Source organism: Oryctolagus cuniculus, chromosome 4 (genome assembly GCF_964237555.1).
Source record: "Oryctolagus cuniculus chromosome 4, mOryCun1.1, whole genome shotgun sequence".
NCBI lineage: Eukaryota > Metazoa > Chordata > Mammalia > Lagomorpha > Leporidae > Oryctolagus > Oryctolagus cuniculus.
Window position 1 is genome coordinate 62,933,116 of NC_091435.1, and position 16,487 is coordinate 62,949,602.

Sequence of the window (16,487 nt, forward strand, 5' to 3'; positions counted from 1 at the left end):
TTAAAATCCAGAGGTGACCATTAAAATTTCAAATGCTTGCTCCTGCCTCATGGCCCGTCACACTGTTAGAAACTCAGGCTCAGTGAGAACTATTTAAAGGAGCGTAATCTGGGTGACTGGCAGCTCTTTCCTTGGGACTTAACCATCTAATATAATTACATGCAGCCATTAAAATTACAATGGAAAAGCTTTAATAACACAGAAACATTACTGTTAAGTTTAAAAACAACATTCTATAACTTTAGTATAGAATCTTATTTTCACTAAAAAACTCTTTAAAAATTTTTGCTCCGATATAAACTTACCTTTTAATTCTCCTTTCCTGTGAACCTTTTGAGGCACCTCATATTAACCATGATTATCTTTGGGAAATAACATGATTAGTGATTTTTCTTCTCCATTTTTCTTTCTTCCAGTCAAAATATTTAATTTTTTTTAAGAGAGAGCGTGCATTCTCTTTTCTACTGGTTCACTCCTCAGATGCCGACAAGAGCAGAGGCTGGGCTAGGCTGGAAGCCGGGTACTCGAGTACCCAATTATTTGAGCTGTCATCTACTGTTTCCCAAGTTGTTTATTACCAAGAAGCTGGAATCGGGATCACTGCCAGGACTTGAACTCAGGCACCCCAGTATGGAAGTGGAATTTCTTTTTTTTGACAGGCAGAGTGGACAGTGAGAGAGAGAGACGGAAAGAAAGGTCTTCCTTTTGCCATTGGTTCACCCTCCAATGGCCGCCACGGCTGGCGCGCTGCGGCCGGCGCACTGCACTGATCCAAAGGCAGGAGCCAGGTGCTTTTCCTGGTCTCCCATGGGGTGCAGGGCCCAAGCACTTGGGCCATCCTCCACTGCACTCCCTGGCCACAGCAGAGAGCTGGCCTGGAAGAAGGGCAACCGGGACAGAATCCTGCGCCCCGACCGGGACTAGAACTCGGTGTGCCGGTGCCAAGAGGCGGAGGATTAGCCTAGTGAGCCGCGGTGCCGGCCTGGAATGTTTTCTAATTGGTCTTAAGCAGCACCTTAATTGCTAAGCTTAACACCCATCCCTGTTTTTGTTTTTTTTTTTTTTTAATTTTTCCAGGTTTTTAATGGTGAATTTGGATTATTTTGTAGTCAGGAAACAAGTTATTTAAAACTATTTTCCCTTTAAAGGAAAGATAATTTTTTTCCTCTAGGTTCCTTAATGCCAACTTACAGGAAAGCAGGGAGGGTACACACTGGTGTGAGATTTGGAAGACCTGTTCTCAACTTACATTAGCTAATTCAACAAATACTTGTGGAATATCTACAAAATATCTTGGCAGTGCTGGGGATAATGAATTAAGCAAACCTCTGGGAAAAAAGATGTACAATAGACAAATACTGTGGTGACAAGTGCTATCTAAAGAATAAGAGGATTATTGAATGTTGGGGAAGGAAAGTGTCATTTACTTCTGGTCCCAAGTTCTCCAACTTTGAAAAAAAAGATTGGGGCCAGCATTGTGGCGTAGCAGGTAAAGCTGCCTTCTGCATGCCATCATGCCCCAGCTGCTCCACTTCCAATCCAGCTCCCTGATAATTGCATTGGGAACACCAGTGGAAGAGGGCCCACGTGTTTGGGTTCCTGCCACCCAGATGGGAGACCCGGGTGAAGCTCCTGGCTCCTGGCTTCAGCCTGGCCCAGTGTTGGCCATTGAGGTCATCTAGAGGAATGAACCAATGAATGGAAAATTCTCTCTCTCTCTCTCTCTCTCTCTCTCTCTCTCTCTCTCTCTCTCTCTCTCTCTCTCTCCCTGTGTGTGTGTGTGTGTATCCCTCTCTCTCTCTAACTCTGACCTTCAAAATAAATAACTAAATCCTAAAGAAGAGACATTTGAATTACAGGTAGCTACCTAAGTGATGATATCACCTAAATGCAGAAGTGGACGGTTTTTAGAATGGAGATGAAAGAGGAAACATATATCCCGAGAAGAAAACTTGATTAGAAGAAATTTCTTAAAGTAATGTTTCTGTACCTGTTGTCAATCATGAAAATAACAAAGGAAGATAGCAGAACACTACCTACTACTATGTAGTACAAAAGAGAATATAAAGGAAATGTCTCTTAGGTAAATACTAACCTTTCTAAGAGGGAGACTTGTATATGAACACCTGAAAACCCTGGAAAACAGGAATTTGACTTTAGCTTTGTTTTCCCAGAAGATTTACATAATCAGATCTTAGTTGTGTTTTCTTGAAGTCAGGTAATATGAAATATTCAAGAAGCACAAAACATGAAAGAAGTGGGTGTGGTTTTTTTGATCTGGTAGCAGAAAGCCAAGAGATTAAATGGGCATCTCTGTGTGACTTCCGCTTAGGTGAATATTGACCTCTCTGAATTGTGTGTGCTATCCATCTTCTCCAGACTTTGCACAGTAGCTGTTTCTCTGGTCACAATTTGAGTTGACCTCACATTAGGGGAAATACCATCATTCTTTCCTCAAGATAGTGTCATTTTAGGTATCATTTGTCTTTTCTCTTGTCTGCAGATACTGCTCTATGATGCCTTATGCCATCTTTCCTTGTTTCAGATAACTTCTGGGACTGGCAGGCCTGATATTTCAGAGTCCCCTGAATTGCGTCAGAAGTCACCATTGTTTCAGTTTGCTGAGGTAATGTGTTGCAATTTATATTCATTAATGAGGAAATTTTAATTGATCTGAAATTTCGGTTGATGACAGTACTTGAAAGCAGTAAAAAATTCTGCTCAGCCCAATTAGACATAAATGGGAACAGAGAAGTTTTTGGAAAAGATATTTTTGGAACTCCTGAGTGTTAAGTAAGCAATAGCAGTATCATAGTAGATATTACTACACTGAAACCTCACCACTATTTTTTGTTCATGAGTAGTAAGGTTAAGAATATAGTAAGGGCACACATTGTGACCCAGCAGTTTAAGCCATCACTTGTGACACTAGCAGCCCAAATCAGAGTGCTGTTCTAGTCATGGCTACCCCACTTCTGATCTAAATTCCTACTAATGTGCCTGGGAAGGCAGTAGAACATGACCCATGTACTTTGACCACTCACTTTTGTGGGGAAACTGGGCTGGAGTTCTGGTGTCCTGATTTTAGCCTGGCTCAGCCATGACTGTTGCGGTTGTTTGGGGAGTAAACCACTGGATGGAAGATCTCTCTCTCTTTTTTTTTTTTTTTATCCCATCTCTGTGTTGCTTTTTCAAATAGATACATAAAATTTTTTTTTTTTAATGTATGAGGGTTGTTATTAGAACTTTGGCATTTTTAATCTGTTGATTTGACAAATCAGTAGACAGATCAATTCGTGACTCAATGCCTATGCATCCCAATCCTCCTTTTGAAGGGGATATACTTTCCTTTTGGCTTAATTGAAATTTTAGTGCGAGTTATCAAAGACTTTTGTTTTTTTATCAAAGTTATCAAAGTCTTTTGTCTTTCGCCTCTTGATACTGCTTCAAAGAGATAATATAGAAAAACACATTATCCTTGATATGAAGTCTTTTAAGTTAAGATTGCTTCCCCAAATATCTTCATTTACCCTAGAACTCAATATGAGCTCTCATTGATTAAGTTTTTTCTAAACTTTCAAGCCCCTGGTCTTCTTCCCTTGATCTTTTGAATTATCTTTCAGTAGACTTTCTCTGCTACTGTCTTCCTACCTGGTAATGGCCCATAATGCTATTGATTTGTACAGGGGGATATTTTTGGATTCACATCTGTCCTCTCTGCCCTTCCTGGTGGTTCTTAATATATCATTGGCAAAGTGACTTTTCATAGTGGCATATTAGTCCATTCCTTTAAGAGTTGCTAAGAAAATGCCTAACTGCCTTGGTGATATCACCAGAATGCTATATATTTGCTTACATGATAATCTATTATCTCTTTTCTTTCTGCCTCATATGAGATCAGCTGTAGATTCTCATTGTTTTGTATGTTGTTTCCTTAAAAAATTCATATAGTAGAGTGTTTCAGCTGCAATTACAGACATGTTAAATAAGGTTGGTCCAAACTTTGAAAATAGAGATGCTTGATGAATAATCCCACAACATCTAAGCATGTGATGAAATATTCAAAATTTTATATGAAACTTTGGGCTTATTAGCATCATCAATTTAAAGTTAGGAAAAATAAGTCTCAGAAAGTGTAGCTTAGCTGCCAAGGTGATATAGCTAGTGAGTGACAGAGCTCAGAGTTAGCCTCAGTACCCTGACTGACCCACATCAATATGCTCCTCCCACCGTGTTTCCCAGCTGCCTAGAAGTAGAAAGCAGCTTGAAGGGAGTGATGTAGAGGAGAGTGATAGACCTGACACGCAGCCTCCAGCATTTGAGTTTTTTTTTTTTAATTCACTGACATAAGGAAATTCATTTCAACAGGTCTCTTTTACTGTGTTTTGATACATGCCTGATACACTGATAAAGGACATAGCAAATGAGCCAAACTCTGCCTGTTTGTTCTGTCCAACCATCTGTTTTTAGAAACATGGCCTTTGTCTTCCTTTATCATTTCTACAGTTCTTCTAAAAGAGATTGAGGGTGATGACTCATGTCTTACTTTTTAATCATCAGTGTCTACAGCGGAAATATATGGCGAACTCTCAAAGTCTGGTATGGGAAAATGTCCTTGTGCATTAAAAATTACTTGTCTCCTTTCAGATATCTTCAAGTACTTCTCATCCTGATACTCCTACAAAACAGTGTCAAACATCAGCCTTGTTTCAGTTTGCAGAGGTATGGCTGCATTATTTTGGGCTCAGAAAAATTGTTGGGTTCAGTAAACATTGAATTACAGTAATGTGTCATGTACATTGGATGCCTCTTGCCATTACTAATATAATACATATGACAGTATTTATTGCCTTTTGCTGTCTTTGGTGTAATCATTGTCAGATTAGCTCCAGATTTTATGCTTATTTTCCTACTGTTCATTAAAGAGTTCATTCAGTATAGGAACTCACTGATAATTCATTTCATTTTACCTCATTTTTAATGTATTTTAAAAACTTGGAAGACCTGTCAACATGAAAGCCAGAGGATTCCAGTTTATTACATTTTTCCAATAGTGAAATTAGATGTTGTCATTCATGAATAACTCGCAGCAAATGCAGTGGTGAATTTGACCTGTTAAATCATCAGCACTTGATTTTCGATGTGATGGAGCTTCAGCCGATATTTTTATTAGTGTCTAATCCCAGGCTTAGGTCAGGTCAGCTTTTGCAAGATCTCAGATTTCTTTGGATTGTCAGCTGGAGAGCAGGCACACACTGGAGAGTATTTTCTTGGTTGGTCTGCTGGAGAGGCAACTCTGATATGCTTGATTTTTCCACAACAGCCTTGGCCTCAACCATATGCTCCCATCTAATGAGCACTATATGACTAAATATAAAATGAATACAGTTTTTGAAAATAAGGTGCTGTCTACTTTAGGTTTTTCCCCTTTCTCATTGAATTAATTCCAAAAAAAAAATGCATATCATAAACCAAGCAATTTCTTCTAGGATTGAGAGAAAACGACAAGCTGGGCTGTTCTGTTTAATATTGATATATTGAATCACTTTGATTCATTTGAATAAAGAGTGCTGCATAAATGAAATGTAAAATGATACCCTTTTGGCAGGAGGAACCCTAGCATCTTACTTTGAAAAGAAGAAAAAATTACTTTCAGCTCTTGCATTTAAAAAAGTATATATGCTGTTCCTCTTGGAGCACTTGTGTCACCCACGATGATTTTATCCCATCAGTGGGACTTCTGAGATGTTAGGCTTTCCGCCACAGGTTTTGCTATAGCTGCTGAGGGCTACTGTATAAGCCTGGTAACCCAAACACAGAATGTTATTTTATGAAGAACAATTTGCTTGATAGTCTGAATAAATTAAGATTTCATTATAATTTTCCATTCTGATAAATAGCCTGTTATTTGTACTGTCTGAGGAAATAGCTTTGTTGAATAATATGTTCTTGCTTTCCTCTAGTTGTTGACACTCATTTTTTTTGATACTAATGATTTTTTTTGAGAGTTAAAAGAGAATTTTGGCATGGTGATTAGATTTATTTTTTAATGTTGGCATGTGAGCCAATCCCATCCATCTTTTTGGAAGCATTTCATTCAAAACAGAATTTACTTACCATATATTCTGTTTGATTAAATTCTGCACTCAGTGGCGTGAATATTAGAAAAGGCAGTGGCTCATCTTTGACATACCTGATATTTCCGTATGCATCAACTGCCAAGGGTATCCAACCTAATGTAAAATGCCAGTGTGAAGTAGCTCAGCTGGGGCTGGTGCATTTTTAACAGTTATCACCATTCAGAGCCTGATTAAATGTTATTTAAGTGATACCGTCATCAGAATCATTAGGAGCTCCTGCAGCCCTGGGGCAGCTCGGAGGAAGCAGTTTGATGGTATGGCAGCCGCTATCTTGCAATGCTGCACAGTGAGCTCCTGTACCTGTCAGACTAATAGGTCCTTGCTGCTCAGGACCTCATTTCTCCAAGTGTGTGAAGAATTGGTCCTCGCCTCTTCATTGTATTAAGCTTTTGTCTGGAGAAGGAAAGAACTGTGACTTGGGAGAGTCCTTCAGGAAGGCGTTGGCATAGGCTGCACCTCTGTTCAGCAGCGCTTGTCCCTGATGGCGTTGGAATTATATACAGGATTTAAGAAAGCTCTAAAAAATTAATAATTTGAAAACTTACTGCATTTCAAAGTATCATTAGAAGAGCTTGCTTCATGGAAACCTAAAATAAAATGAATAATATAAAAACTATGTAATTTGTTTTGACCTACAATCAAATGCAACCCTCCCAACTCAGTATTTTACTTTTTCTAGTTATATTTTGCATAGGTTAATAATATAAAATCTTGTAATTTCTAAGAAAATTAAACAAATTATTACATCCTTGGTTATTTAATTGTAAATGTTATGCTCTTATGTGATTATACAAGAGAAGTTCATGGTTCTCATTTTCCTCATCTGACACAGGAGAACCTTAAGTTCAGTCCCTAACATCTTATGATCTGACCATATTGTCAGCCTAATTAATTCTGGGCTGGTTTATTTAAAGCTAAACAAGAGCTAACTAGGTGATCTAATAAGATGTGCTATGAGCACAGATACTGCAGTAGAAATAGAATAGGCTATAATTAATAACTGCAATGATGTTCCTAAAGCTCTTAATAATTATTTCATAAAACACCATCACCTTTGAGGAAATTCAGAGACTCTTGAAAATTTCACTCTAATTAATCTGTAGCAAAAATTTTCAAATATTAAAATGCCTAGAATCACCTAGAAGGTTTGTTCAAACCAACTGCTGTGCCTCTGTCCAAGAGTTTGTGATTTAGGAAAAGGGCCCAGTGTGTCACTTGATACCCCCAGGCCTGAGAGAGGGATCCCCTAACCTTTAATCACTTACTTAGAGAGGAGTGGATATTTATTTAATGTAGGAAACAATGAACTCTTTAGAAGTGTTTAGTTTTTTAATATTTTAAGGTCAAGCATACCAAAATCTTAGAAAGCATTCCTGCTAATTTTATTTATAAATTGTTGAACTTGAGGAAGAGATTTAGGTCAACATTTTCCTGGAAATTGGTCATTTACTGTGAAATACATTTATCTGAGAAATATTTTTTTAAAAACAATGAGCCCTGAGCATTTCTTTAAGATGAAAATTTAATTTGTTTGCTTATTTCTTCACATCAAGTGCTGAGTCTCTGCCGTGCAAGCTGAGAAGGGTATTTTTGCTTCCTAATCTAATCTGATCATTTTAAAGCACAGTGAAGTTAACCTATGTGAAACCTAATAAAGCCTGTTTAGTGTGTAACTTCCTTATGAATGCTTATATTTAAACAGAGAACAATAGTGGAGTTGCTTTATAGGATCTAGAAAGAAATAGAGTACAGAGAATGTGCCACCCCCCACCCCATCTTCAGCCTACCTTCCATTCCATATTAGCACTCATATTTCATCCAGATTGAACTTGGCTCATATGAAGTGCTATCACTCTATGTTTCCAGGCTCTGATCCACCAAGTTGGTCAGAATGAGTTTTCTTTTTTATCTGCATTTTTCATTGTTTACAAGTGGAGTAACATACCAGTCACTTATTAGATCTGGTTTACTGAAGGCTAATAACCAAATATGATACCAGAAGGAAGCTGTTGTCTTCCACATATCCTCTTCTCTACTGTGTGGCTGACTCTTACGCCAGTCTTTGCATTGAAAAATTACATTATTTACTTTGAAGATGCATAAAGCTAATTTAGATGATTTACACAAACAGATTTGAGCATTAAAACTTTCCTTAAGAGATATTTACTTTACCAATATAAATACAGCCATAACCTCACCAAATTTAAGGCTTTGTCACAGTTGGATATGAGCAATAAGTACAAATTTAAAGCATTCATTTTCATGATGGAATGCTCAATATGTTACGGGGTATTACACTCTATAGGAACAATGTACATTTTCACTTCAACTAATCAGTGAACGTATTATGTCTTTTATTGGAATCATTCATATTTCTTTGTACAGAAGACCAGTTGTCTTAAGATTGTTCGTTTGCTCTTTGATTCATTTATTCGTTCAACAATCACCAGTCGTTTTCTCCCAGGCTTCAGTGTTTATGATATCCAGCATAATTGTGGAAGACTTCCACCATTAGCTAATTTATTTCTGATCTTTGCCACCTGTTTCTTTGGTATACTCATCTACCTCAGGCAGCCATAAAATTAATAATTTAATATACAGGGTGATAATTTTTCTAAGCACTTTGCTGTACTTCATGTACTGTTAACCCACCCTTCTGCTAGCTTTTATGGATGAATACTGTTTATCAGAATGATATATAATAGCCAAAAAAGAGACTACAGGGAAATTTAAAAATCATTCAATTTCAGGAAAATAAAAAGCACAGCCACAATATACTATGCAGTATGGCCCACTAGTGCCCCCAACTCACCAGTGTAGCAAACACCAGCTTCCCTCCACAGCCAACAGTCCTTGAAAAACATGCTCATATATTAACTTTGTTTATTGTTCTTACTTGAAAGGCTGCATATGTCTCGTAAACAAGAAAGTACTGATAGGATTGAGCAGTGGAATAACAAACCAGCACTAGACGAGCTATATTTGGAATTGAACCCATCATTGCAGAAGAGATTACTGAGAGAAAAATGTGTAAAATAAACAGAGAGCCCTAAGACAAAACCTTGAGGAAAAATAATAACTTTTAAAGCAGGGGTGGGGAACCTGTTTTTTCCTGCTGAGAGCCTTTTGGATATTTATAACATCATTCACAGGCCAAACAAAATTATCAACCTAAAAATTAGCCTGCTGTAGATTTATTGAATTTAGAGTCCCACCTGCAGTTGCCTTGGCAGGGCCAAAGCAGATGATTTTGTGGCTCATGGGCAGGACGTTCCCCAACCCTGATTTAAGGGATAACTCTAGTAAGAGCCACCATAGGAGAGCAAGAAGGAGTGCCCTGAGAAGTCGGAAAAAAACAGAGACTCCGCTGATAGAAGCCCTGGGAAGAAATGCCCAGAAAAAGATTATTAGCATCACAGTCTGCTGATGAATCAAGATGAAGAATCAAGCCATTCTGGTTAACATATGTCTAGCTTTCCCTCCTAACTAAGAAGTCAAAAGACATTCTTGGAGAGCATATGAGAGTTTTTATTGTTAGGAGATTCTGGAGGTGTTGAACTGCTAAAATATGTTGAAATTCCCTTTCCCCTTCGACCTCGCTTTCTTGGAAATCAGGCTTCGAGCAACCCTGAGCATTTAAAACATTGCCGTCCACCTATAAATACATAAAAAAAGCCCGCAGAAGCAGTGAGGAAAATTGTTCTTACTAAGCCTAGGTAAATCCTTCTCAAAGGCAAGGAATCATTCCCAAATCTCCACTCAGACCACTGTGCTTTAGCGCAGAGCCTAGATACTACATCCGTGCAGTCAGTGGTTTTTCCTTGAACCTCTCTGTGTGCTTTAGGCACAGAATATATGGAAATGAACAAATACAATCAGGAGCAAAACACTGTAAAAAGCAACAGCAGAGGGAGCCAGTGAAAGAACAAGAAAATGAATGTGGGCCGTGGAGTGCAGGGATACTTAGGGTGTTGTCTCTTGGTAATTCTTAATTGGGTGACAAGTTTAATATTCTATGAATACTAAATTTAATAAGTATCATCCTCAGACATTGCAACTTTTAATTTCATTCAATTTCATGGTATAATTAATTTTTGGAATTGTTAAAACGATTTATTAGTGTAAATATTGAAAAATCATTATTAATCATTTATGAGCATATTACCATAAATTGAGAGCAAAATATGGCCTCAGTCCTGTGCCACTCACTAACATCAAATCTAATCCTCACAGTGTAATACGGGGCAGGTAATTACTGTTTGTATTTTAAAGGTGAAGTAAATGACACTCACAGCTTTAATTATTTGTTTAAGTCCACCCAACAGAAAGTAATGAAAGCATCTCTGTCTGGTGCTGAGGCTGTGTCCTTTCTGTTACACAACCCTGATTCAAGAGACTGGCATTTACGTTCAGTCTTTCATTCCCTTAAGTCTCTGAGTCAGTGATATTAATGTGTTTTCTCTTAGTCTAAAGATAAGGTGAGTAATTGAATTCAGCTTGTCTAGAAAAAGTAGAAGTGGCATTTATCAGTGAAAATTTAGCTAGAGAAAAATATTGCAAACTTCAGAAAGATTGAGCCCTGTAAGTTTTTTCCCAAAGAAAAAGTAGATGATTCAAATGGATAGGAAGGGACTCTATTAAAATCAATTCCACCTGGGAAGAAAGAATCCCAAAACTTGGTTGCACTATACCCTTTTTAATAGACTGAGTACCTTAGTAAGCATTTGTGTCTACAAAGGCCTCTTATTAAGCAGGTGTTCTAGGGACAGTTCCCTGCAACAGCTAACCCAGTCTCTCCTGGGCCTGACAATCCCATAGACTTCCCTGGGACCTTAGACCACCTGTAAGGATGGAGTCGTAAGGCGGGATTGCCTCTTAAGTAGAATTGAGAAATAGCTCTTTTTTTTCTACTTTTTTTTTTTTTTTTTGACAGGCAGAGTGAGTAAGAGAGAGACAGAGAGAAAGGTCTTCCTTCCGTTGGTTCATCCCACAAATGGCTACTACAACCGGCGCGCTGCGCCTATCCGAAGCCAGGAGCCAGGTACTTCTCCTGGTCTCCCATGGGATGCAGGGCCCAAGCACTTGGGCCATCCTCCACTGCCCTCCCGGGCCACAGCAGAGAGCTGGACTGGAAGAGGGGCAACCGGGACAGAATCCTGCACCCCAACCAGGACTAGAACCTGGGGGGGGGGGCTGGCACTGCAGGTGGAGGATTAGCCTAGTGAGCCGCGGCGCCGGCCTAGCTCCATCTTAAATTGAGAAATAATGCAGAACCATAAAGAATGTAAAAAAGCTTTAACTATAGCTAGTGTCTCTAAGGATCACAGAAGAGAAAAACAATTTGTTAATATCCTCAAGACAGAGTGTCCTGCTTGGCTGTTACTGAGGCTAGAAATTGAAAATGAAATTTTCATCTAAAAATTAGAATTGTATTGATCATGCTTATCAGTGTTCAGCCACTGTTTAGCCAAACTTGCAAAAGAGTAGCAGTTAATACCATATTGTATGTTGACATATGGTGATATAACATAGGTCCTTGACTATACAACTTACATTTGTGATCTTGCTGATCTCGCATGTACTTTAAAGCTTACTCTCAAAGCTGGGGTCCATGTTTTATATGTAACTCTCAGCTTCCCCAGCTCCTTGTCATATTGGCTAACATTTCTTTGGTGGATTCTGGAGGGAAAAATTTGTTGATTGATTTGATGTTGAAGATGGAATTTTCCACAGAGATCCCAAATATGTTTCTTAAAAACTGGTAAATACAAAATAGCTTGGAATCTGTTTTGTATTTGGCCAGTTTATAAGTTAGTACTTAAATAGAAATGGAAATGCATGTCTTTGTTTAAGGTTTTGTAAAATTAAATTTAAAGCCTGGAAAATGCAAAATAATACTCAACATTAAACAGCTACCAAAGTCTACTTGTTCTTTAATATTTCTTAGCTTATTTGCTAAGAGTCGTTTTCCAAATAGTCAGCAAAGCGTGACATGGGATATTCTGATGATCAACTAAAGAAAAGTCTTGAATGCCTATGTGTGAGAAACAAAGATTCTAGTATCGCTGTTAATACTCTTTATGTGAATTGTTCTCATATAGATTTCTTCAAACACTTCACAACTGGGTGGTGCTGAGCCTGTAAAACGCTGTGGAAAGTCTGCACTTTTTCAACTGGCAGAGGCAAGTTCCTAAGACTATATCAAGTTAAGATTTGCAGTGGTGGAAATCACAAAATATGTAATTATGACCATATTCCTTAACTGGACCATCTTACCTGTCACCATAAAATGTATTGTATCTAACTTTGAACAATGAGAGCATTAACCTTTACTTTCAGAAAAATAGGTTTTGCTATTAAAAGCCATTAAAAGTTTACCCAGGAATATTGTTAAAAATCTTTCTTACAGGTAGTATTTTTTTAAAAAGATTTATTTATTTATTCGACAGTCAGAGTTACACAGAGAGAGGAGAGGCAGAGAGAGAGAGAGGTCCTCCATCCCCTGGTTCACTCCCCAATTGGCCGCAACAGCCGGACCTGAGCCGATCTGAAACCAGGAGCCAGGAGCCTCTTCCAGGTTTCCCACGTGCATGCAGGGGCCCAAGGATTGGGCCATCTTCTGCTGCTTTCCCAGGCCATAGCAGAGAGCTGGATCGGAAGTGGAGCAGCTAGGTCTCGAACCGGCGCCCATATGGGGTGCCGGCGCTTCAAGCCAGGGTGTTAACCCAGTGTGCCACAGCTCCAGCCTCACAGGTAGTGTTTAAAATAATGTTAGTTTTTATCTCACTTAGATGAGTAAAATAAGTCCAACCTGGACAGGAGAATGGGCTCATGGGTTGGAGTTGAGGTTCAGCAGGTTAAGTCCCCACTTGCAACACTAGCATCCCATATCAGAGCGCAGTTCCAGTCCTTGCTACTCTTCTTCCTGTACAGCTTCCTGCTAATGCACCTGGGAAGGCAGCAGATAATGGCCCAAGTGTTTTGGCCTCTGTCACCCATGTGGGAGATGAGGATGGAGTTCTTGTCTCCTGGCTTTGTTCTGTGCCAGCCTTAGCTGTTGTGGGCATTTGGGAAGTGAACCAACATATAGAAGATCTCTCCCTCTCTCTCTTTTTCTGTTGCTCTGCTTTACAAATAAATGATAAATAAATAAATCTTTTCAAAAAGGTTAGCCTCCGTTATTTTCCTCTTCTCTAATTCTCATAAGCCATCTGTATATCCCTGGGGGGAACTGTTAAATCATGTGGTTGATGTTTCAGCTTTTGGGTTTTTTAGTGAAGAAATATGAGATGTTCTCAAGTCTGGGTTTGTAACATCTATCAGTTACACTTTGTTTCTAAAAGATTTATTTATTTATTTGAAAGGTAGAGTTGTAGAGAAAAACCTGCCATCTGCTGGTTCACTCCCCACAAATGGCTGCCCCGGGCAGGACCAGGCCAGACTAGGACACTGGAACTCCATCTGGGTCACCCACATGGGGGCAGGGGTCCAAGCACTTGAGCTGTCTTCCACTGTCTTCCCTGGGTGCAATAGCAGAGAGCTGTATCAGAAGCCAAGCAGCCAGGACTTGAACCAGTGCCTGTAAGGGATGCCACCTGTGGCGGCTTAACCCGCTGCACCACAACAGGACTGGTCCTATCAGTTACACTTTTGGTGTGAGATGAGAATGAAATTCTACTATTCCATTAATAAACCAGGTAATATGCTTTCATAAAGCCTCTGAGGGACAGAGCCCTTCCTTGGCAGGGCGGAAGATGCCAGAAGCAGTTGCTGCTCCTGTGAGCATGAGCAGTGGCTTCCTCTGCCAAGCTGTGACACCCAGCCTCAAGGAAGGTGTCGAAGAGATATCTTCCACACCATGATACTCACCATCTCACCATGGTGCTTTGGTGTGTCGGTGAGATAAATTAGGAGATACAAAACAGATCATCAAGAATCTCTTACACTAAGCTTTTTATTCTCTCATTTTTCTGGCTTTCCTTCCAATGAGTTCCCTCTGTGTTGTTTTGTGAATGACATAGTTCTTTCATAGATCCTTTGTGATTTTGTTTAACCCAATTATGACCTATCATTTTCTAAAATTTCTAAGTTTTATGATAGCCTTGTAAAATAAAACTGGCAATTTTAAATATAGGATATGTTTAAACTAGGATTTTAAAGCTTAGCCAAATGCAAATTGGAACTATAAAAATACAAAGGCCTGAAATAACAAACTGGATAAACAGTTGAACAAACTAACCCTTTGGTGTTGGCTCTAAGCTGACATGTGCTTCTTTTGTGAGACAAATTCATATCTAAATAGAGGGCTCTGGATGACTGGAAACTCCATGGAAATCTTGGGAATACACAGGAAATGCTTCTACAGGGAAGTGAGTCCATGCCATGTTCAGCGTCTCACACAGCTGAAGCAGTGAAGGCCTGACCAGGAGAGGCCTTGGGAACTGAAGCTGTAAACAGATCTTAGGAAGTGGAGACTGTGAGGTTGTGAGTTGGTCTCATACATTTATGACTGCATAGATTGTCAAGACAGTTTATTTTAAAAAATGATTTTTCCCGGATGATGCAGATGTCTGTCCCTCTGCCTTTCCTGGGTGTGTAGTACTTGCATGTGTTCATATGTCTGTACACACACATATATAAACATACATAGGGATGCTTACATAGTGAACTCTTAGTTATGAAAAAAGCTTTCAAAATATTAAACAATTTTTGTTAGAAATATATGAACTTTAGAAATACTTTGCTATGTGGGAGTGTTAAAAAGATGAATTTGTCTTCTCATTTTCTTTCTTTGGTATGACAGTTATTTTAAGAAGGATTCCTTATTAAATCAAAGCTCATTAAAAAGACCACTTTTCTAATTTGTAGGGATACATCCCAAATATGAAACAGATGCTTAACAGATGTTAATGCTGGTATCATAATTTAAAGGGGTAAAATGACTGAAATAAGCCTATTCCAATTATAGCAATGCAGCTTATACTCAGAGTTAGTTTCTTATTTGAGTAAAAATATATGCTTTTGATGAAAAATAATTTACCAAGAAAATCTTTTCACATTATTTTTTGTGCCACATGAGTATTATGCCATAATACTAAAAAGATGTTTTGAAAGAACATCCTACAGCCTTTCCAATTTCTAGTTAAACCTAAATATGTGCCCAACAGATATATTAGCATCTCCAGATAATCACTGGTAGATATATGCTTCTTTAATTTTTTACTCCATGTGAATTTCAAGTTCATTTTTTTTAACAAAATCTAACATTTAACTATTTCTGGAGACTTTTGAAATAAATACATGTAGATATTGGAGGAGCATTTTTCCTGTTGCCCAGAATTGGTACCATTATCTGGAATCTGAAGAGAGAGCTTTAAATTCACACATCCCACAGGGAAAGTCACTAAGAAACTGCTTCCAATTTGGGCCAGACCCTTCACTTGGAATTTACAATCCAACAATCATCCCTTACAGCAGAAGAGGGGTTCCTCCTCTTTTCCCCTCTCAAACCTTCCAAGGCATCCTTTGTAGGATATCATAGGTTCTGCAGTCATTGGGAAGATCCTGTGATTTTCTCTCTGTCCCAGGAAGGAAAGAAGTGCTTTTTGTTCTTTATCCTTACCCCCTATCAAGAGAAGGGAAGGCAACTCTGAGAGACCCACAGTTAAAAACAGGGGAGGTACACACAAGGTGTCTTCTTTGGTGAGATGCAGGAAATGTTTCCAACAAACTGATTGCAGCATCCTTCATCTATCTGACCAAGCAAAAAGAGAGCTGAGGAAGCTGGTAACAGGAAGAGCCTGGAGTGGCTGCCACACTGTCGGACTTGGCATCGTAGAGATGTGCATTTCCCAGGGGTCAGGTGGATAAATGGAAAATAATTCAGTTTGATGAGGCAGGAAGCCACTGGACAGTAATGGGGAGAGGTTGGCAGAAGGCAGGCTTGGCACAGGGTCTCACATCAGACACCTTTGCTCAGGAACTTCTCAAGTGCACCCCCAAGCAGGAGTGATAATCAGCTTGTTCACTTCAATGCAGCTGTCTTGATACTTAAATGCCAAAGTACTTCTTACTGTTAGTAGCAAGCTTGCGACCCACCCCTGAGTACTCTTACAGGAACTCGGCCACCATCCCTAAACTCCCCTGATCTGTCCAGTAACTGGAGGGCACAATATAGGACCTGTAGGACCCTGCTGCGGCTCTGAGGCCACTTCCTTTCTAATCAGTGGAAATTACTTTTACCTCTTATGTTCTCTAAACCATAGACTTCAGGGCTTGTGAAGGCCAGGATCTGGCCCAAAGGAACCACTCCTCCTTCTCCCTCTCCATTCCCCGGGGCTGGAGTGG

The 16,487-nt window shown here is 39.1% G+C and overlaps 1 protein-coding gene across 35 annotated transcripts in view; it reads left to right on the plus strand.

Annotated features, from left to right (window-relative positions):
* BBX (BBX high mobility group box domain containing) overlaps nt 1-16,487 on the plus strand; it is a 289,118-nt gene that overhangs the window by 218,568 nt on the left and 54,063 nt on the right. For all 35 annotated transcript variants that reach the window (XM_051819094.2, XM_051819093.2, XM_070072060.1 and 32 more), the window contains 3 exons: nt 2,546-2,626; nt 4,648-4,722; nt 12,242-12,322. In XM_051819094.2, the coding sequence (XP_051675054.1) occupies nt 2,546-2,626; nt 4,648-4,722; nt 12,242-12,322 (237 nt within the window). The remainder of the gene's footprint in view (nt 1-2,545; nt 2,627-4,647; nt 4,723-12,241; nt 12,323-16,487) is intronic.